This window comes from Gasterosteus aculeatus, chromosome 4 (genome assembly GCF_964276395.1).
Source record: "Gasterosteus aculeatus chromosome 4, fGasAcu3.hap1.1, whole genome shotgun sequence".
In the NCBI taxonomy this organism is placed as follows: Eukaryota; Metazoa; Chordata; class Actinopteri; order Perciformes; family Gasterosteidae; genus Gasterosteus; species Gasterosteus aculeatus.
Window position 1 is genome coordinate 6,059,834 of NC_135691.1, and position 22,135 is coordinate 6,081,968.

The window sequence follows — 22,135 nt, forward strand, 5'->3', positions numbered from 1 at the left end:
AAGCATCTCTACTGGCCAATTACTGCCTCTCCTTTTATTCCTGTGGCTAATGATAAACCATTCCCATGGACGCTTCTTTAACTTCAGAAGGACCTAAGTGACACTTTGGTATGTGTGGATGATTTTTATTGATGATCGTAAACACACGGAGCAACAATAGGTTCCCTTGTTTTTCCTTCCTGTTGCCTGCGTGCCGTGAGCGAGCTGCTGTCTGTGTCTGCCACTTCAGGGTCGACGCCACACCAAATCACATTTGTCCCCTCCATTAACGTCACAGCCTTAAAGCAACATATCAGCACCGCGCGGAGCTTGGTCTAACTGTAATTGAAAAGGCCCGAGGGGAATTCCTGGGTTGTGTGTGTGTGTGTGTGTGTGTGGGGCCCCTTTGCTCCCACCACCCTTCATCCATCACTGTAGAGTTAGGCCCTGGGGTGTTCTTGTAACGCAGGAGGTTAACAGTGAGATCGCCAAGCGTCCTCACTTACAGCTCTCTCTAAAATGTGGCCCCTCGGGCCCCCGGGGGACCGATACAGACAGTAGACATCGGCTGAAAAAACACATACGGCATCGCGTCCAGCGCATGTTCATTTGACGGCCACGTAGCAACGAGAACGAGCTTCAGCGCGTCAACACATCCACGTTCAGGGGATGGATGGACTTCAATGGGGGATTTGATCAGAAACGGAATCCTTCCTTTCAGATGTCGAGTTCACAGGCTTGATTACACAGCTCTCTTGCAATGCATACCGCAACAGATAAAATTAAACACTCGCGATTACTCAGTGCTTTGAAACACCCTGGACCGCGATCAGTGTGATCTCTTTTTTAAGTTCAACCTCAAACGACGGAGATTTGAAGCATCATACGAAAAGTATTCAAATGCGTTATCTCAAAACAGAAGCGAATCGGTGCTAATGAAATGTGATCGTTACGAGAGAAAGAATAACAGCACGTTCTTGTGGTCTCTTTGCGGTGTTTTTGTCAAATCTAAGGCATTGTGCTCTTTAGGCTTCGCGATCAAAGCCGTCATAACATTTTCAAACAAACTCTTCAAATGGATTCAGAAACTGTAAATCATTAAGCGGACGCGGAAAAAATGTAACTGATCATTTGTCAAAGATCTTATGCTGTGGAACAAGCAGATGGAGAAGCAGATAAAGAAGATAAAGACATCAACTCCTGATCTTTGGCGCAGATTTAAGCATATTCATCTGGCTCTTCACACACGCGAAACCCCCTGGCTGCCCTTGCCAGGGAGCGGAGGACACCAAGGCTCAGCCTGGTTGATCTCTGACGACGAGGGTCTGAAGGACGGATTAGAAGCAAGGGGACCAAAGTTATGGTCATTCCCTTAAAGGGATGGCACTGCATCTCATAGGCCTGGAGCATCCAGGAGTTGAAAGATCTTCAAAGGTCTGCTCACCCCAACTACTCTAACTCCCCAAAAAAAACCTTGGATCTATGAATCTTGAAAGATGTGTACTTTTAAAAACATTATTTATTTTCCTTTTTGCATTGCGACAGACCACAACAAATACCCAAGGCAATATCTAAAAACTTTTGCTTGCAGTTTGTTTGTTTTTCTCGTATGAAATAATAATCGTCAATCATTTGGTTACCTCGTGAGCTTGCCAGCTCACAGGAGACGATTAAAGCCTCCGTGATATCTCAGCAACTGGCTCATCAGAAAATGTCAAAATATCTCTTATGCAAGACATGGATAATAAATGAAAAAAAAAGACATCTTTTTAAGAACCATCCACACGGGGGAAATTGCAACGCATCAAAAGATAATTATGCATTAGATATGAGGATAGGCGGGGCCTTTCCCGCTCTCCCTCTGCACATCGGCTGTCTAGCAATACCGAGTTCTGGAGAAGCTTGCAACAATAGTCGTGGAGTGTTGGAATGGCTTGGGCTTAAGTTGACAGCGGAGCGACCGTTGGGTGGACTGAATAGGAGCCTGGTTTAATAAGCCCGTGTACACGCTGGACTACACAGGGGGCTGGCACCGCCGAAATCAGAAAAACTGCAGTGCAGATGAAGATGGGGAGAAAAAAAAAAAAAAAAGATCTAAAAGAATCAGCATGGTTAAATCATAGAGCACAGTGCCGGGACTCCACATTCCTTTGCACCATTCTATGTTTGGTAAACACATTAAACATGTAATGATTGCATTGTCTTACATAAGAGCCTTGATTCTGAGGGTGTTTTAAAAGCTTATTAATTGTCAAGCTGTCAAATTAACACGGGCTTAGACGTGAAACCGATTACCTTCCTTATGTTCTCGGAAGAGAAAGTGACATGAGCTACACATTCACTTCACTCCACTGTTCCATCCTATTGACAGTTCAATCTCTTCCTTTCGAATCCATCTCTGTTCCTTGTAACGGTCGCCCTCAGCATCGTTAGCATCACCGATGCCAAACCTCTCTGTCGCTTCCCTTCTGAGAATGTGGAATTTTGGTTTCAAGCAGCAGCGGAGGCGCTGTATCCAGTTTACCATGTGGGGTTGCAGATGTAGCATGAGTGAAGATTCCATGCGTGTTTAGGGGAGAGTCTGGGGACCCCTACTTACCATGGAACCACACTGGCACAGATTAGGGGGCCATCATGAAGGAGCCGTAGAGGGTGAAGATAGCCACGAGCTGCGGGGAGATGAGACGTAGGGACAAGAGGACCTGCCAAAAAAAAAAGGGGTGGGTGGGGGGAGGGGGGGGGGGGGGGGGGGCAGAGCGGGTTCGGATGAAATGAAAAGAAAGGAAAGTTGGGGAGCAACAGCACTGCTGGCCTGATCTGCGGGGGGAATGGGTGGAGGCGGGTGCGGGGGGCAGAGATCCAATTAAAATCCCATGACACAGCCTCTCCAGTAGGAACCGAACGCTCGAACCGTACGCGGAAAGGATGGGAGGAGGACAGCGCAGGTTACGCAAGATGTCATGCAAGATTATGATGATGCATAAAACCAAAGACCTGGTGTGACAAAGCAGCCCACCCTCTGGTGCGCAGCAGAACAGAAACGCGGGATGGGGGGTTAGGGGGGCGCGGGACGCAAGGGGAAAACTCAACGGGTCCCAAGGTGAAAATGGGTGTATTTACAGTAAATGGATGTATACTGTACACCCTGTCCAAGATGGCCCCTGTGCCTGTTGCTGGGCAGAGAGCGAACGAGTAAAGATGGCGGCGGGCAAGGAAAACTGCGGAGGTCTCATCAGCTGTGATTACTGGGGGGGGGAGGGGGTGGCATGTTTCAATGATTATGGAATACTGACACAGCTCGGTCAGAACGCACCACAGAAAGCTCATATACCTCAGTGGGAGAATTTCCCCGTTTAGGTCGCTGCCTTTTGGCTTTTTGTCCTCACACGACAAACGGAAAAGGTTAAAATTAGGTTTGATTCTCTCTATTGTGTATTCCGGGAAGAGATTCACTATTTTTAGAAATACAAGACAAAGGGGCAGCATTTTGGCAGATAATTGGGGTTTAGAAGCTCTGAGATCAAATATTTGGAGCTTTTGGAAAAAAGATGGATCCTATACAGCAAAAGCATTTGATGCAAACTATTGATGAGGTTGCCAAACAAAAGAAAGGAATCTCATGAATTTCATCATTAAAGTACACTTACCACAACCGGCCCATTCACCTCAATTTACTGGAGTCTTTCCTCCATAAAAAAAAATACTTTGAAGGCTCCATCTCAGATCATATCACACTTACCACAAAATCTTCACCTTCAAGAAAATGATTATCAACCAGAGTTGATGGGGCAGTACTTTTCAGCTACATGAATTACTGAGTAGCAATTAGAAATTTTGCACATAAATAAATAAAAATGTTGCTGTTCGCCATTCATACGATTCTTAATAAAACTCGTTGAAAGAATTAGGGTGGAAAGCTACAAGTGCACTGCAGTCACATTTTTAAAAGGAATGGCAAAATGCATCATCACAAATATTTGACTGTCCCTGAAGACGTATCTGCATGAATGTGCAACATATATTTTTAACCAGCACACAACACATAAACAATGTGACCACAGCTTTGCAAAGTCTCAAGCACAATCAGGTGCTTACCAAGTGATGGTTCACTCCTAAATAGCACAGAGGGTTAAAACTGGGATTGGGATCAGGGGAATATACATATATAAGAAGGATCTTGCTTTTATTCTATTCTACTGGACTTTTAAAGTGTGCAAATCGACACTGGAGGAAAAACCATTCCACCCATGTTTTGTTGTGGCCATCCAGACCGTAGCCTGTTAGCCGTCAGATCATACAGCCTTTTTCAAAGATATGAATGCTGTTTTGACCCGATTTGATTTTGATACGTGTAAAGCAGACTGGTAAATATAATGGCAGGCATCATGTGTATGTAAAATGCTGACATACATATATACAGGTACAAACTACGGCTTTGCTACTGGCTGTAGAGCAGGTTATTTTTACATTACCTTAAGATTCAGAATTGTGACTCATCAAACCTCCCAAATAATCAAGCTATTGCAGTAATTTCTTTCGCGGGACAACAAGGGATTCTCACTGTGTGCATTATCTTAAGCTAAGACGTGTAACTTGATCACTTAGTTTTCAGTCAGCGCCTTTTACGTGTGGAAATAATAAATTACAGACGACTTCTGTAGGACCGTTGGACTGCATTTAAGCGGTCGAGAAAAAGACACAATGACAAACAAATAAGGTGTTCCTTCAAATTGACTTCTCAGAAAAAAAACAAAGAAGCAAACATGAACAAATGTGTCAGAAAACTGGGCTGAAAAAAAACGTTTCAGCAACTTTTTCCACTTTTATAAATGGCAATATGAAAGAACACCCACAGGTCCTATATTATACCACATTATCACTCAGAAAAAATCCATTCGGGCACAAAGTAGACACAAAGGTGTTCTCGTTATAGCAGGAATAGAATAATCATAGTGGTGATAATGCAGTTTTTTCCATTTGGGATACATGAGTCATTTTTGTGTTGCAGCTTACCTGGAGGTTGACACGTTGCTGTGCGTGCGCACAGTGAGTGACAGAAAGACGGAGAGCGACAGAAATCTAACAGAAAAACAAAAATGGATTAATAGGATCAAGAGGCAAGCAAGACAGAATGCGCGTGACCTTGAGGGAAATACACCTGTGTCCCGCCTAATGACGCATTGAGGAAACAAAAATCTGATTGAAAAAGGTATTTTTTAGCGCAGGGACAATGTCGCATTCATGTCCATTTGGGCCGATAGAAGTACGTCGCTCAAACGTGACCCGGTTCTGACATATAACACTAAATGAAGCCTCTGCAGCAGGCGGTGCCTTATTGCACAGAACGTCAAGCCTACAAATATGGTTCGGGCCATTAAAAAGGATTTAATTAGGAATAAAAATAAAAAATGTGATGAAGATGCACTGATTTGGTATAAGCACACACGCCTGATCAAAGAGAATATAGACACTTTAATAAAATATAGAATACATAATGAATCATACAGTAGGCTTATGTACAGTAAAACCGTAGGCTAATTAAACGTTTTCATGATATCACGAACACTGGTTTGAGCTCACACTCGTCTTAGTTTGCACGGAAATGTGGAATATACAGAATACCAACAAGAATACGAGTGTGTTCTGTAAAGGGGGCAAATAGTGAAACTTAATCAAAGGTATAGAGAAAAGAAAGAAAGACAAAAACACTGAGCCTCGCAGTATTTCAATTACACGAAGATCATGCGTCAGGCTCGTTCTTAACTTAAGAGTGACGTACAGCTGCATAAAGACACAAATAATGCTTCTACCTTTCAGAGACACATCACATCTAGTTTACATTCAACAGAGACCCTCACACTCAGGGCTACATTCAACAAGAAGTCTCCTTTTTATTTCACTTTCTTTATTTAAAGTTCAGAGGACTCAAAAGATTTCCATAAAATCCCATTTTTTTTCTGTCTCACTTAAGATACATATCTTGAATAATTACGCAACACAGCGAACGATTACGCAGATACACTTTGTAAAGTCCCAGAACCCACTGTGGGGTTTATGCGACTATGGGCCGGACGCCAAAAACCACCCAAACAGGTCCCACGACAACAGATAAAGCTGAACACATTACGGCAATCACAGGTTGTGCGTGTGCGTGTGTGTGTGTGTGTGTGTGTGTGTGTGTGTGTGTGTGTGTGTGTCACGAAATATTTGATACAACATCCACACAAAAAATACACAGAGTAGCAGAGCTGCAAGTGATAAGGTTAGAACATGGAGAGAAGGAAATCCATCGGCCGCATGTGTCCTATTCACAGAGACGGGCTGTTGTTACATTGCTTTGATGGGAACGAGTCCACGCCACTGTGGCATGTGTACCATCCATTGACGATGCTTTTCTGAAAGGGAGAGGTGGAGGGGAAAGTCCTTGAGCTCTGGGCGAACGTGTGACCCGTCTGGCCGCAGGGATACTGGGAGGACTGGGACCTGTAGCTGCCCCGCTGCAGCAACGCAGGGTCCAAGAGGGGCTGCGACCTGTGCGCGGAGTAGTCCAGGCCGCTGTCAAACGCGTGATGGAAACGTGACCTCGGGGGCGACTCGTCTCGGCTCTCCGGGGACGGGGGGACGTCTCGAGTCGTCGAGGTGGGCGGGTGGGGCGAGCCGACGTGGGCTCCGTCCGGGACGCGGGTGGACCTGCGCCCCTGCGCGTCGTGACCGCCGTCGCAGGGGCGCAGGTCCTCGCTTTTGGCGTCGAGGGCCCGGTTGCAGTGGAGCTTCATGTGCTTTCGCAGGGAGCTCGGGTGGGTGTAACACTTGTCGCAGCCCCTGACCTTGCACGTGTAGGGTTTGTCGCTGGAGTGCACGTGAGAATGCTTCTTCCGGTCGCTGCTGTTCGCGAACCTCCGGTTGCAGCCGTCGAACTCGCATTTAAAAGGCTTTTCACCTAAAAAAAGAAAACCAAAAAGGGTTCAAAGAGAGAAATGAGTGCGAGTTACGAAAACACTTGCAGGGCCCGTGCGCGTGCTCTCTCTTCCTCTGATAAGCCGGTCATCGGAGTGCCCTCCACCCCTCCATGTTATATGAAAAAGACAAAGCAAAAAACAACTGCACATCCGGGCTTCAGACTGAAATAACTGCAAACTAAATCATCAGCTTATGGCTTTGGAAACCACAGTGCCCCTCTCGACTTGGCTATACAAGTTCTCATCTTCATGGATAATTGTTACTGATGTGCCAAAAATAGGACTGCTAGTGAGTCACGAAATGACTGTTCAAAGTGCTGCAGGCCAGATTGCATCAAGTGCACTAAATCAACGTGGGTGTTAAACATGCATTCGATTGTGATAAACCTGCGACAGCAAATGTAAAGATTAGTTTAAACGGAGTAATCATCACAGAATGAATTATGGCTATCAAGATGCTAATTGATCTCCTCGCACAAAATTGCCTACAGCTGGGCACTGTCCCTCCTGCACGCGCGCGGATGTAACGGATGTAAAAGACCAGGACGAGCTGGACTCAGAAATACTACTGTAATACTTTGTGTTAAATCTTCATTTTGCAGGCTTGTGCGTTAATCGTTGTCTTTTGGACTTTTAAAGAAATGTAAATATATTTTTCTGTCATAAATCCAATCTAATTAACATCAATACGCATGTGCAGTAATGAGAAACGCCATTAAGCCCGTTTTCTCACTCTCTTATTTCAGCTTTCATTGGTAAAGCAACGAAAGGGGTCACCTTATAATTATTTGTTTTATCTCCCTTCTTACTCTGAGGACCATTCACTTCATTCGTTAATTATATTTTCAATTGGCATGGCTGCGTTTTATGATTACACCTTGTGAGATCTTGGTCGTGGAATCCCTGAAGGATAAAAAAATAAAAAAAGATTGCACCTGTAAGTCATTTCTGCAGATTATATTAGTTTCCACAAATGGGACATCAAAGGACATTCCCAAGAAATTTCGATTCTAAAATTAAATGCATCTTACGATGACGTTTTTGTGCCAACTAACAGGCCTATCAGAGTGATAGAAATGATCCAAGGAAACGTGACTCAATGTTTAAAATGAAAACTATTTTATTTTGCTGACTACGGTCATCCGTTTGTTCCCTTTTTGTATTATTCCCTGCTGCATCACAGTGGGAAGTGCTCTGCTCCTGAAAACAGGAAAAGATGAGTCCCTGGGAGGCAGAGGCAGCGTAACTGCTACGTCACAACTCTCCGGTGTCCCGGCATTTATTTAATAATTTCATTGAGTGAAGTGGGAGAGGCACCCTAACCACTAGGCCTGCAGACTACTCCTTTGTAGCTGCCTTACAGCTACTCGTCTGCGGTGCCCTGCATGAAGCCTGAACGAGCATTCCTCCTGCAAAACACGCACACGATAACAGAGACGCGTAGAGGCAGCGAGACAAGCTTTGCATAACAATATTTTTATAACAATGTGGGCCTAATAACACGGAACAGTGCAACAAAACCAAAACAAAGCCCTGTGTATGTATGTCCCTATTAATAATAATAATAATAATAATAACAACATTAAAACAATGTAGGAAAATTAGCTAACTTCCAGAATCCGGGAATACATGAAAAATAAAAAATGTTAAAACAAATAAACCCAGCAAAACTAAATTATTAATTAAACAGTTTGTGTTGTAAGTTGAAAAAAATATAGATTTAATTTTTTTTTTTTAAATATCACTTGCCAAACCGTACAATTATTAACATCATCGACATTATTATAATCATTACCATTATCATCGTTAACGAATAATGTGCTTTAGCATGGTCGTTAACTAACCTGTGTGAGTCCTCTTGTGGATTTTAAGATTCTCTGATCGTGCAAAAACTTTCTCACAGCCGTGAAAGGGGCAGGGAAAGGGCTTTTCCCCTGTGTGGACTCTGACGTGGTTCACCAGCTTGTATTTGGCTTTGAACGGCTTCCTGTCCCTCGCACAGTTCTCCCAGTGACAGACATATTCAGAGTGATCTGGTCCTCCGACGTGCTCCACTGTCACATGGGTGACAAGTTCATACATGGTCCCGAAGGCTCTGGAGCAGGAGAGCTTCCCGGCCCCCTCTTGGCAGTCACTCCACTTGCACACCAGCTCGTGCTTTACCATTTGCTTAGAGCACCTGAGGAACGCGTCGCCTCCTCCGCGCTGAATTGCCATGTTGAGGGGTTTGTACAGACCTAGGAATTGGGAGACGAGCTGCTGGCTGTTTCCCTTGGGGTTGATAGTTTGGCCATAAGGGTGAGTCCGGCCGAGGAGGTCGCCAGGTAGACCCAGCATCATCTGGCTGCCGAAGTCTCGAGATGCGTCGCCGGAGGTGTGGGCCTGCTCCTGGTAGCTGGAAAAAAAATGATGGCTTCTGTTGTCTCTGTAGCCGGGGAAGTCACGATACCTTCCAATCCCGCCATGTTGGTTGGCTCTTGATGCCAGTTGATCAGTGACGGGTGGCATGCCGGCTCCAGAAAGATTGGCTCCAATGATAATGCCCCTGGGGCTGTGCTCTAACCGGTGGCTGTGGTATCCAGAGTCTGAAAAATTGGGAACCGAATGGTCAACATATGCACTGGACCTCGTCTCGGGGTAGTCTCGCAAATTGTGCGAGGGGCAGAGTTTTAAGGAACTGCCAGTGGGGAGTCCCATGTGCTCTCCTGCCAAAGGTGGCAGCACCACGCTGGGTTCAGTATTGCTCTCCCCGGGGTTGACGCAAGAGAGAGGGCAGCCACTAAACCTCGAAAGGCTTGTCATGTTTTTTTTTTTTTTTTGTTGTTGTGAGTTTGCAAAATCGACCAATTCAGCACTCAGGATACACCTAGACGTCCCCTCTCCATTTTCGCTGTCTGTATATCATCTGCATGTGAAATTCTTGGCCGTGAACCTCGCAGGAGTAGGAACCAGACTCGGATTCGTTAAAGTTGGTGTGAGTCCCATGCCGTTTACTTTGCCCTCTTGATTTGTGGCAATAACCGTGGTAGTAAAAATGCTTCGAAACAGGCCATGGTGCAATATAAAAGCACAGCAGGCAGAGCAGCTTTTAAAAAAAGGGAGCTTTGGGATTGGTTGGAATGCGCGGTGATTGACAGGCGCTGGGTTTGTTTTAAAAGGGACACGCAGGCGTTCACCGCACGACTCCGTTTTCAAATATCGCAGAAAAAATGCTTTGAAATGTGCCGCGATACTCTTAAACTATAGCCGCCTTCTGGTGAACACACATTCTTTAAATCTGCACATTTGATAAATATAAAGCTTAATGTGTGATCCATATGAAGTGAAGCGATCAAATGCATGTAGTGATACACAAGACTAAACCACAATCTCTCTGCCGTCTTTTATATCGCTGGAATTAATCGTGCCAAAGCAAATGTCCAAATCTCCTCCGCTGCGAGGACAAAAGAGACTGGCCGTAGCGTGTCCAGGACCATTATTGGCAAGACTTTGATTTTGAGTGCAGTTTAAAAACCGTTCAAAAAACAGGGAACTCATTTTAACAAATCATTATTTTATATCATTCAAAATACGTCATAGGCCTTTATGGTCACATCGTTTAAGGCAGAAATTGTCTTCCGAAATGTGAATTTTAAGTGTAAAAGTTTGCTGTGTTACAAGTCTCAGAGTGTGTTTTATTTAAGGCTTAAAAAAAAAAAAAAAGATGTCCTCATTACCGAAGAAAAATAAAAACTTTGATAAAGCAACAGGTTGTTTGATCGTTTTACGGGAAGAACGTTGGTTCAGATTCACGTACTCTGGGGAATGCTTCATAGCAGGGTGCCCTCTTTTATATTCCAGTTCAACGTGCATTTCCACACATACACCCTTTTTACGTTTAGCTTTACAGTAAGTTAATAACCGGTGCGTCCAGCAGCTCGCACTATGAGTCGTGGTCAAATGCAAATGATGAAAGGTGACAAACAGCAGTGGAAATGGCTCTAGTGGCAAACTCTGGGAAACTTTCTTCCTTTGGGGTGCTGTGAGGGCAGCAGCTTCCAGCTCGTTTCTGCACGTCTCCCCTGTTTGACGTTGATCCGATTCTATCAGCACACTTTCTTCAAGACCACTTCAGCCCAATTATTTTATTTAAAAAGGTACACAACCCCCCCCCCCGCGCCCTTTCTTTCCCCAATTTCTTACATTTTTTTTAAATTAAAATAACAACAAATCCTTTGCCACAATGTCATGCTGACGTCACTCGCGGTGGATCCTAGACAGAGACAAAGCAAGGGGCCCACTTGACGTTAAGTGCCGCAAAACAGTAGAGGTGACCCGAACTGGCCTCTACGTCATGATTGTAATGGACGCTCATGGCTGCCAACCGTTACCCCGACGCGCTTCCGAAAATAATTGAGGGTTGAAGACCAATAAAACGAACGTTTCCAATCTACCATTCAGAGAGCAGCAATTGGTATCCAAATCATCCGAGCAACTCATCTGCAACAACGGTATGAAACAAGAAATTCACTTATTCTTTCCTGATAAAGCCTGTGGGGCTATTGGGGTTCACCTTTTTCAATAACAGTCACGCAAGTGTGTGCCATCTGCCTGTTTCATGGCAGCAGCTCCTGCTGTAATATTACCAAGGACATTTAAATGCACCTTAATGCGGTCATGTTTTAATTAGAATTTACCATAATAATCATGATTAAATAAGCCAATTCATTTGACTATATGGATTTGTTAAAAGTATTTAATTTGTAACATGTTCAGTGTGCCCAATACCTTATAAAAAATGATAAATGTTAGAGTCCTATGATTAGCTTCACAGCGATAAAGAAAAACTAAAATAGTAACCGCCAAGACATGGAAACATATATGCATTGAGAACTATAACGTATTTATTGTAGACTATTTGTTTAATGTAATAAAATACTCCATAGTCGTGACAATGTTGCATTTGGAATTTGGAAACTACAGATCAAACTAAAGCTCAAATATTTGTACCATTGTGACACCAGCAATCCCTCCCAAAACTCCATTCTCAGTGCAGTCATTTATATTGGCTTGACACTCTGGACAAAATCCTAGGGACTATTGCACACAAAATTTTCCTCCCAACTATTAAAACACACATGTCAGGGACTATTCTTTACATCCATAGCATCCCAGTCAATCTCCATACAGTGAATGTAGAACAAATGGATCACACAGGGCAGAAATTAAATCAAACCAAAACTAAACTGAAGAGCAAAGTTGCAGTATAACGCCATGTTAAAGACAAAAATTTGAGCTAATTTCATTTCTTTAACCCGGGATGGCGATATGAGGAATTCTTAGGAATAACCTTTTCTTAATGCTAACTGCATTTTATTCAACGTTTTAAATTAACAAATGCATCATGAGAAGAAAAAAAAAAGCATAGCGGCCTTGGCCCTTTTCTTATTTTTATTTAGAAAAAACGTCTATAAACGTTATAAACTGTTCTCATTGAAATTACGAATAAGCCGAAATGGTGGTGCAACCTACCTGTATGCGTGTGTGTGTGTGCGCGCGTGTGTACGTTTAAACAACTGCAGGCATCAGTGTGGAGTAGACGTTATAATTGATGAGGGATGGCAGTGCAGTCTTGGCATGACTTTATGAAATTTAGATGAATTAACAGGTTTGGGATCCATTTGCAGACAGATGCTCCGGTAAATCCCAGCAAGAAGTCAATTAGTCCTTTCCATCAGCCATTAGAAGGCAAACACTAGCAATGTAGCAGTCACTCAAGGCCCAAGTGACCATATCATGTATGAAATACAAATGGCGATCAATGCTGCAATTCTTGCATTGAAGAACATGCTTAATTTGAAGAAAATAGGAATGACACAATTTGTCCATTTCTCCCATGACAAGGAAAAAGCAAACACTCACACAGCAGAAAAACATGCCCGATAGCGTCACAACACAGTCAAGCATTACATTGTGTAATTGCAAATGACAACACACTTAAACTGTCATTCATCATGTAGAGCTCTAGTATCTATGTTGGTAAATTCATTCAGCTTCTGCAGAAAATTTAAATGACATGTGATTACAGGCAAGAAAATACAACATATCTGTTTTTTCGAAAAAACATTCAGCAAGCGAGCGGAAGCAGAGGATGCTAAAACAGTATTCTGGCTAAAAGAAATGTGAGCCGAGATGTATTTTCACATCAGGATGTATGAAATCTACTGGATTATGGTATGAATGTAGACCACCTGAGCTTTTATACTGTTGGCAGCTCTGCAGAATGTAGGAGAACTGAAAAAAGTGTCATGGAGGATGTATTTTAAAATGAAGGAGTTGGCTCATTAAATAACCTGCAAGATCCTGCAGCACCATGTCTATTTATGCAAAACATGGAATCACAATATCATTAATTTAACTGTGTCGTAGGAAAACAAAGACCATGTTCTGCCTGTATATACAGGGAGAAATACAGTGGTATTCGATGAATGGAATTGGTGCTGGGCTTCGGTTTTGTCATTGTGTTTCGGGAGAAGGATATTTTATTTTTGTTTGGTCATTATTGAGTTAAATCCAAATCCACAAACTTGAGACTCAAAGCAGGATGCAGGGCAGACAACATGCAGTAAACAAAAATGAATACACATTCTAATAAGGAAATATCCAAAAGATTGGTCACAGGCACATTTCTTAAATAGTTATCATGCATCTAAATTATTCATCAAATTATACTCTTAAATAGTCCTGAACTGAACATAAATGTATAAATGTGAGTTGTTTACCATTGAGGCTGATGGTTATGTTCTGCTCTTTTCCAACAGCATGGGGCTACTGTCAAAGAGGTATGCACACTACAATATTCTGATATTTTAAGGTAATGCGCATGCTCAGTTTGAAGAAGATTGTGTTATAACCAATGGGCTATCCCAACGCCCAATGAGGTAATCCCAGGAGAGATTAATAAATCCTCAAACCAGACAAATACTGCACAATCGTGTGCTATAATATAGCATGTTTCATTATGTCGGCGATTAAATAATTGTTTAACTGTGTCGGACATTTGAGCCGAACAAAACACAGGCCTGGTCATGGGTACTTTTCAAAATAAAATATTAAACTAACATTTTTAAAGATGATTGAATAAATGGGTAAAAGCGTGTGGTTGCTAAAGCAGAAAATATATTCATATTTTTGAACTAAAAGAAATGAATAAATCCAAAAATGGAGGTAAAAAGTGAAGGGCGGCGTGCCCGACGAGCGGTGTAAAATATTCTGTCTGGTGTGAGTGAGACAAACAGTTAACAAAAGTGCAGCACAATAAAAAGGCCTGAAGCTGCCTTTCCCCCTCTTTAAAGTTCCCCCTATCCTAGTGTCCAGTAAATAAATGATGCCTATTAATGCACCAAGAGGGGACAGGGCGCATGTCCCTTCTAAGGGAAGGAGGCGTATTTTTATTTTTCAAACACGATATTTTAATTAATCGGAGCTAACAATCTTGCAATCGCGACTCTCTAGATGTGTTTTCATGCTGCTGAACGGAAAAGGGAAGGCGTTTTTTAACCCCACATTCGACAACATTCCGAATGTGTGGTATGTATTAAATAAAAGAATATAAACTCTCAAGCAACAGTTGCTTTACATTAGGCCGTTGGGCGGTGACAGCTCCTGTTATTTTTCGCAGCAAGAGCTCAGTGCCGACGCTGCTTTTCCGTCGCACACAAACATTTGTGACTCATCTAAACCGTGTTACTTGCGAAAATGTGGCCGCAAATACGCGGCGCATGACCTTAAGTGGCGCACGGGCCGCCACGTTTCTACGAGCCAATAAAATATGGAAACTTAACAGGCTGCTCGTCACTTGTGAAAGTTTACAAAAAAAGGTCGCCATAAATCTCAGAGGCTATACCGCACGAGGCGAACTCACTTGAATGCGTGCGTTTTTTGTGCGCGCATGGGCTGCGTGATCCAACGTGCATGCGCGTGTGTTATTGGCGGTGCGCTGCGTGTGTTCGTGCACACGCACGCTGTGTGAGAAGACGAGCGTGTGGGAGCGAAGGGAGGAGTACACACCGAGGGGCTATGGTGAGGGGGGGGGGGGAGAGAGAGAGAGGCAGGCAAAGGGAGGGGGAGAGAAGAGGGACTGCGAGTGGGAAGAGAGTATTTTACGGAGGAAACTGAGAAGAAGTGAATCTCATTCGTCGTTTTGCTTCGAGATAAGTTGTCGACGTTGAGCACAAAAAGCGCAAGTGTTTAACTAGTGCGCACGCCGGCCATGTAAAAAAAAAAAGAAAAGCAAACAGAAGTAGGTCGGTCCTGGCAACAATTCAATTACCAATATGAGTTATAGGACTCAGCAGCCAGCAGCCTATGTTCACTTTAAAAATAATAATAAAAAGCTGAATCCAATGAAACATCCGGCGGATGGATACAACAAACTGTGGAATTACGCGCAGGCCCGCCTCGTGGGCCCGTTACTTCTAACACAGAAAGGACGAAGTAGGGAACACTCACCTTTTCAATCTACAACTCTTTCTCGCGGAAATGTTCTGGAGTGAACGCAGTAGTATTGGTGAGAGCGAAAGCAGAATGAGGGACTGATGAGGATTTTTTTTTTCTCTTTTCTTTTTTTTTTTTTTTGGGTGCAGATCCCCTAAAATAAAGAATGTGCACTCCTTCTCCTTCGTGGGACAGATTGAAGGGCAAAGGACGTGAAAGGCCTGGAGTTAAAAAGCGCCGCTTGAAGCACTCAGCGCGTCTCTGAACTTGATCAGATTTTATGTGTCCTGCAGCGAGTCAGCGGTGCAACTTGCTCAATGGCACGACATTTTGGCTGAGCGAAAGAAAAGGAGGGGGGAAAAAAACTCAGGATATTACAATTACTGCCATCTTTCTTTCTGTCTTTTATTCTTCCGTCTTACACCCTATAGAGCTTTAGCGAGAGGGAAAGAAGAAAAAAATACCCCCCCCCCCCCTCCCCTTTCAAGCGGCTTCAATAAAGCCACAGTTTGGATCTGTGCCAAGTACATTCAATTCCTCAGTTAATAAGAGGCAAACTGGTCATATGAAAAAGAGAAAATAAGACTCATAAGTCAATGATATACACTACTAGAGCAAACTATGGATAAACTATAACTACACTAAAAATATAGATATAGAAAGACAGATAAGGAGCTTATTTTATGTGCAGGCCCTGTGTGAGGATTAGATCCAACATACATTAAACGCGTTGCAATTTACATTTGAGGCAAGTAACTATATGGAAAATGAATTGCATTCAATGCTGCATAAAACTCATGTAACTGGCGGTATAAAATAGTACAAGTGGTCTTCTAGGTGCTGAACGGAATATGGTTGTTAAAAACCTGCAGTTTGTATATTAGCCTGTAACGATAAAGTGCATCTTCATTTATAAAACGGCAAAGGAGTTTCTTTCTTGAGGTGTAAATCACGTACTGCTGCATAAGACACGCGCCGCACGTAACACATCCAGGATCTGCGCTAGAGTGCTCCCTTATACCTGCAAAACAGTGCCTGTAAGAGCCAATCAAATGAAACCAATTGAGAGGACCTGCCATCTTCGATATCAGAGCGTGCCAATCACCCGAAATCTAGCCAATTAACACCCGCTATCGCAGTCACGTGTCTGAGGGTTAGCCGCGCGCTGATTGGCTGTCGTAGTACTGCCTCCCGAGTTCATTTATGTTCTGGGAGTGAGTGATTGACTTTATCAGTCCAAGGACATCATCCGCCTGGAAAGGGGGGGAAGTTTGATCCTCTTTCTCACGGATCGCAGTCAACGGGAGTTTTTTTTCTTCCTCCCAACTCTTTACGCATAGGATTTTTCCCGTTTTGGCTCCGTTTGTTTTTTTTATTTTATTTTAGGAGTCTTCTCTCGCAAAGCGCTGCAAATCTCTGCGCGGTGCCTGCAGCTTGCGCGCTGCGCTACACTGGATTTTAATTTTATTTCCTGTTTTTCTTCCCGTCTCCTAAGTTTGCTTCAAGCTTCATGACTATGCTTCTTGATAGCGGTCCGCAGTTTGCATCGCTAGGAGTGGGGGGTTTCGGGACACCGCGGCATCACGATATCGGGAACAGAGACCCGGGTCTGGGACTGAATCCCTTCTCCGATTCCTCCCACTCCGCGGCTTTCAAAATCAGCCCCGTCGCTCACGACATCGCCGCCAGCCAGACGTCAGCTTTCACCCCGCAAGCCACTGGATACGCGGCTGCTCTGGGACACACTCACGGCGGGCAGGTGGGTTCGTATGGCGGGGGAGCGTTCAATTCCACACGGGACTTTCTCTTCCGGAACCGGGGCGTCGGAGAGTCCACAGCGCCGAGCGCCCAGCATGGGATCTTTGCAGCTTCGGCGGGGAGCCTCCACGGGCCACCCGGGATCTCCGATAACCCCGGACATCTGTTGTTTCCGGGGCTCCACGACCAAGGGGTGAGCCACGGTCCGCCGGGTGGACACGTAGTTAACAGCCAAATGCACCTCGGCTTGCGTGGGGACATTTTCGGAAGACCCGATCCCTATCGTCCGGTCGCGAGCCCACGGACGGACCACTACGGGACTCAGCTCCACAACTACAGCCACCCCATCAACATGAACATGGGGATGAACGTGCCGACGCACCACGGTCCGGGGGCCTTCTTTCGGTACATGAGGCAACCGATCAAACAAGAACTGTCCTGTAAATGGATTGACGAGAACCAGATGAACAGACCCAAGAAGACTTGCGACAGGACTTTCAGCACCATGCACGAGATGGTCACCCATGTGTCCATGGAGCACGTCGGCGGGCCCGAGCAGAGCAACCACATCTGCTTTTGGGAGGACTGTCCGAGAGAAGGGAAATCTTTTAAGGCCAAGTACAAACTCGTCAACCACATCCGCGTGCACACGGGCGAGAAACCGTTCCCCTGCCCGTTCCCCGGATGTGGGAAAATATTCGCCAGATCGGAGAATTTGAAAATCCACAAAAGAACGCACACAGGTAGGCAGCGCGTGCGTAAAACCGCATTAGGCAAGCGAAAGCTTCTGAGAGGAACGTGTGTGTGTGTGTGTGTTTCAGAGTGCTCCGAGAGAAAAGGTTGATGTTTGTGTTATTGACATCTTATCTGAGAACTTGGGCCCACTTAACCACGCCGAACAATTGTCAAGTGGTTTCTTTAGTGTAGTGTAATCAGTAGAATTCCACGTACACCGCTATAGAGACAAATGTCGCTCTGCTTTGTCAACCGTCAGTATTTATTTGAGCTTTTATGCTACGGAGATGTGGGAGACATATCATCATATAGGCTACCCGCTTGATGAAGTGTGTTTGGGGGGGGGGGGGGGGTCTCGGATGCATTGGGCTACTTGGAGAGTTCTGCTTTCTGGACGTCGCGCACAATTGTAAAGAATCGGTCGCTGGCTGCGTTTAGAATCGTCGCCCTCGTTGAGCCGCCACATTGTGCAGAAGATGCCCTGTTGATTCAGTGTTTACTACACGAGCAGACGCGCAGAGCGGAGCCAGCCAGTAGCAGGCAGGACCAGGCCTCTTGAATAAATAAAGCCTGGCGGAGCGGAGCGTAGTAGTGGAGCTGTATCCATGTCGCCCCTAGGAAAAAAATTAATGTAGGTTATTCTCGTTGAATAACGGGCGGGAGACAATTTCCATCTCCGGGTTGCAGGTTTTTTAAATTTATTTATTTTTTGTTTACCAGTGGTGTGACAAATGGGCGCCACCGAGGTAATTCAGCGTGTTTGTGTGTCTGTGTTCTTACTCCTGCAGGTGAGAAGCCGTTTAAGTGTGAATTTGATGGCTGTGACAGACGCTTCGCCAACAGCAGCGACAGGAAAAAGCACATGCACGTGCACACGTCAGACAAGCCATACATCTGCAAAGTGTGCGACAAGTCCTACACACACCCCAGCTCTCTCAGGAAACACATGAAGGTAATTAACGTCTTCATTACTCCTTAACATTAACACGCACAGTCCACCAACAACCCCCACCCCACGCACACACACACACACACACACACACACACACACACACACACACACACACACACACACACACACACACACACACACACACACACACACACACACACACACACACACACACACACACACACACACACACTGCAACAGACAGTGACTATCTGAACATTACAACGTCCCGCTGCTGAAGATGCACGTTAGTTAAAGTTGGAACTGAAAATGAAACGATCCACTTTATGGGTTGTGAGTGTTGCACGTCTGTCCCTCTTTGCTCCACAGCTTCAAGCCTTCTTTGCCTTTTTTAAAAAGTAACTTGTGAAAGAAAACGTTTTAAAGGTTCTCTCGTCCTCGACGTTTATCAATCGCACACTTTGAAATAAACTACATTTTAAGACGCGCGTTACTGGTGCATTGAGGGAGGGGGGGAGGGGGGGGCGTTTTGCAGTGTGGAAGTTCAAGTTGTAACTGTTTAACTCTATAAAAATACAGAGTTGATAGTCATTTAAGTCTAACACACTTCTACAAGTCACTTTAAATACACTATTCGGGTGATAAATAAATCGCACGCGTTTGTCCGAGTGACTCATTATATTTCCTCGGTTTTTCACGCTTTTTTGTTGTTGTTTCCTTCTTTTTGTTTTGCAGGTACATGAGTCTCAAGGATCCGAATCGTCTCCAGCAGCCAGCTCTGGATACGAGTCGTCCACGCCGCCCGTGCTGGTGTCAACCAGCACTGAAGATCCGACGAAAACACCGCCGTTAGCCGTACAGAACTCGTCCGGCCACAGCGAAGGACTGGCACCCAACTTTAATGAATGGTACGTTTAAAGTGAGAAGAACGAACCGTCTCTCAATGTGGACCACAGGGTTGAAGATTAACGAGGATCAACAAAAAAAAAAAACTTAAAACACTATTCCTGTCCTCTTCGCATACCCTCATAAACACACACACACACACGCGCGCATATACACGCTTACACTCACACCCCCCCCCCCCCCCCCCCCCCACACACACACAAATGGGATTGGGACAACAACAACAACAACAAGAGGAGATGAGAGCAAAAGCCAGCATCGAGCAGGCATCCTGCGTTCTCAGGATCACGAAATTTGACTTTTATTCCGCAGTTTTGAGGAAATCTAAAGAAAACCACAAATAAATAAAACCTTATACTTTCTCAGTATAAATAAATGTTTTTTTATCTTTTAGTTTACAGAAAAAAATGTTTTATTTTTCATTTTATGTATTTTCTCAAATTTTTATTTAAAAAAAAAAAAGAATAAAAAGGAAGATTATTTCACGCTGTTTTATATGACGGTGACGCGCTATTGTCGCCTCTTCGATTGTTGGAACTTCAAACAGTCTTAAGAAACGTGCCAAAGTCTTTGTCATGAACTTGAACACAGAAAAAAAAATCCTAAATAAATATTATACTCGTGAATGTATTTCCTTGTTTGATGGGGTCGAATCTATTGTCATCGTCCGTTTTCAGGTGGAGAAATGTGGTATTAGGTTACGATTGTTACCGTTGAATATAACGTTGCCTTTTGTTAATACCGTTGTAAATACATATCCATGATGCCATATTTATCAATTTGTAATTTAATTATGGGTATAAGTTCTGAAACTTAAATGATATTTATGGAAATGTTTTCTAACAAGAACTGTACAGTTTTGGTCATAACCAGCTTAACATTGAACAAATGATAAACTCTAAAGCTCCAACATCGCGATTGTATCCTGTTTTTTCTTTTTCTTTTAAACCAATAGGCCTATATGTGTCTTATTTGGATCGAAGAAATCATCTATATGAATATTATGGATTTGTCTATATATAATGCAGATATTTCCGTCACTTTCATTTTCTTTATGAGACCATTGACATGTAAATCATTGACTTTGTAGAACGGAGTTCAGTTGAGCTGAGAAGCTATAAAACGGTTCTGTTGATCTCTTTATTTTTGGTTAAAATTTAAACTTTTTTGTGTATTTTACGTTCATAGAATCAGAAATAGGTGTCAATTCGTAGCATAAACTCAGTACTGAAAAAATAAACCCATCAGCCTATTGCACTCCTATACAGGTCTTAGACGAGTGTGTGAAGTTCATGATTTCCAAATCAAGGTGACAGCATTTTGAGTATTTCAAATTCGGGTCAAGCACCCAAATATATGCGCCAATATGGCACTCTTTATAGTTCCAGCAACGTCTTTGTGCAAGTATGTTTAAATGTGTGCATCGGCAACAATGGAACTGTCACAACACAGTATCTTCAAAAATAAAAAAAAGTTTTTTGTCTGTCAGCTTGCATTGTTTTAAATGTAATTCTCCTGTGAAACTAAGCGTGTTATTTGTTGTGGTGTTGCATATAGAGCAGTTTGATTACACATTTGCTTGTTTTGTGTGGATAACTTGTCAAGATGACATTTTTTGTGTTTAACAAAATTTAGTGTAAGGAATTCTAGCTCTATGTGGGTTTTGGGGGATTGGGGAGGGGGGAGAATACGTCCAGTGGCATAAAGAGTTACAGCATTGCATTGTAACCTATTCTCAAGAATTAAATATTATGCATACACAAAGTATATTGTACTCCTACGAGAACAATTTCAGACCACCAGCACTACTTTTAAAATAAAATGTAAAAAAATGGTACCTCGTGACAGTGATATATGAAATAAGTTTATTTAAATAATTTAAGGAATATATGTTTTATATGCTATTTTCTATACCTTAATTTAAATGAAGTACTTTTTCTTATTCCCACCACCTTTCTGCCCCATGTCCAGAGGTCAGCGAAAAATACCCAATGTATAAACACAGCTAGAATGTGATGTTGTAACACTTTCTGAGAGAAATGGGTCACAATACAAGTTATTCCTGAAGAGCAAAATGTTTTACTGATGAACTGTGTCACTGTGCCACATTGAGGCAAACCATGTTACAACAGCAGGCCTACGCGTTAGCCTATTTAGCTACCACAGGCAAAGGTTCCTTGTACTTTTTAGGCTACTGTATGTTGGTTGATTTGTTTTACCAACTATTTATGAACAAATGTGAACGGGAAATTTTGACTGAAATTAAAAAAAAAAAACCATCATGAAAAGACTGCCACGTTGATTATTACCACCTTGTTGTTGTGCTGCCTGCATCTTTACGCATATCCGACACCGTTTGTAGACTAGTAAATCACTTGAACTTGACACTGATGACGGCGCCATCTTAGTC

The 22,135-nt window shown here is 43.5% G+C and overlaps 2 protein-coding genes across 5 annotated transcripts in view; one reads left to right on the forward strand and one right to left on the reverse strand.

Moving 5' to 3' along the window:
- Positions 1–5,867: 5,867 nt before the first annotated feature.
- zic6 (zic family member 6) overlaps positions 5,868–22,135 on the reverse strand; it is a 63,512-nt gene continuing 47,244 nt past the window's right edge. For 2 of the 4 annotated variants that reach the window (XM_040173013.2, XM_040173012.2), the window contains exons 3-4: positions 8,783–9,523; positions 5,868–6,919 (exon numbers count right to left, since the gene is read on the reverse strand). In XM_040173013.2, coding sequence (XP_040028947.1) covers positions 6,288–6,919; positions 8,783–9,446 — 1,296 coding nt within the window. In that variant the 5' untranslated portion in view covers positions 9,447–9,523 and the 3' untranslated portion in view covers positions 5,868–6,287. Of the gene's footprint in view, positions 6,920–8,782; positions 13,960–15,428; positions 15,702–22,135 lie in introns of those variants that run through there. The other 2 variants (XM_040173014.2, XM_040173011.2) reach the window with 2 other exon arrangements.
- Positions 15,561–22,013, forward strand: zic3 (zic family member 3 heterotaxy 1 (odd-paired homolog, Drosophila)). Its single transcript, XM_040173016.2, has 3 exons — positions 15,561–17,914; positions 18,695–18,858; positions 19,555–22,013. The coding sequence occupies exons 1-3, from the start codon at positions 16,924–16,926 to the stop codon at positions 19,735–19,737; spliced, it is 1,338 nt and encodes a 445-aa protein (XP_040028950.1). The 5' UTR covers positions 15,561–16,923; the 3' UTR covers positions 19,738–22,013.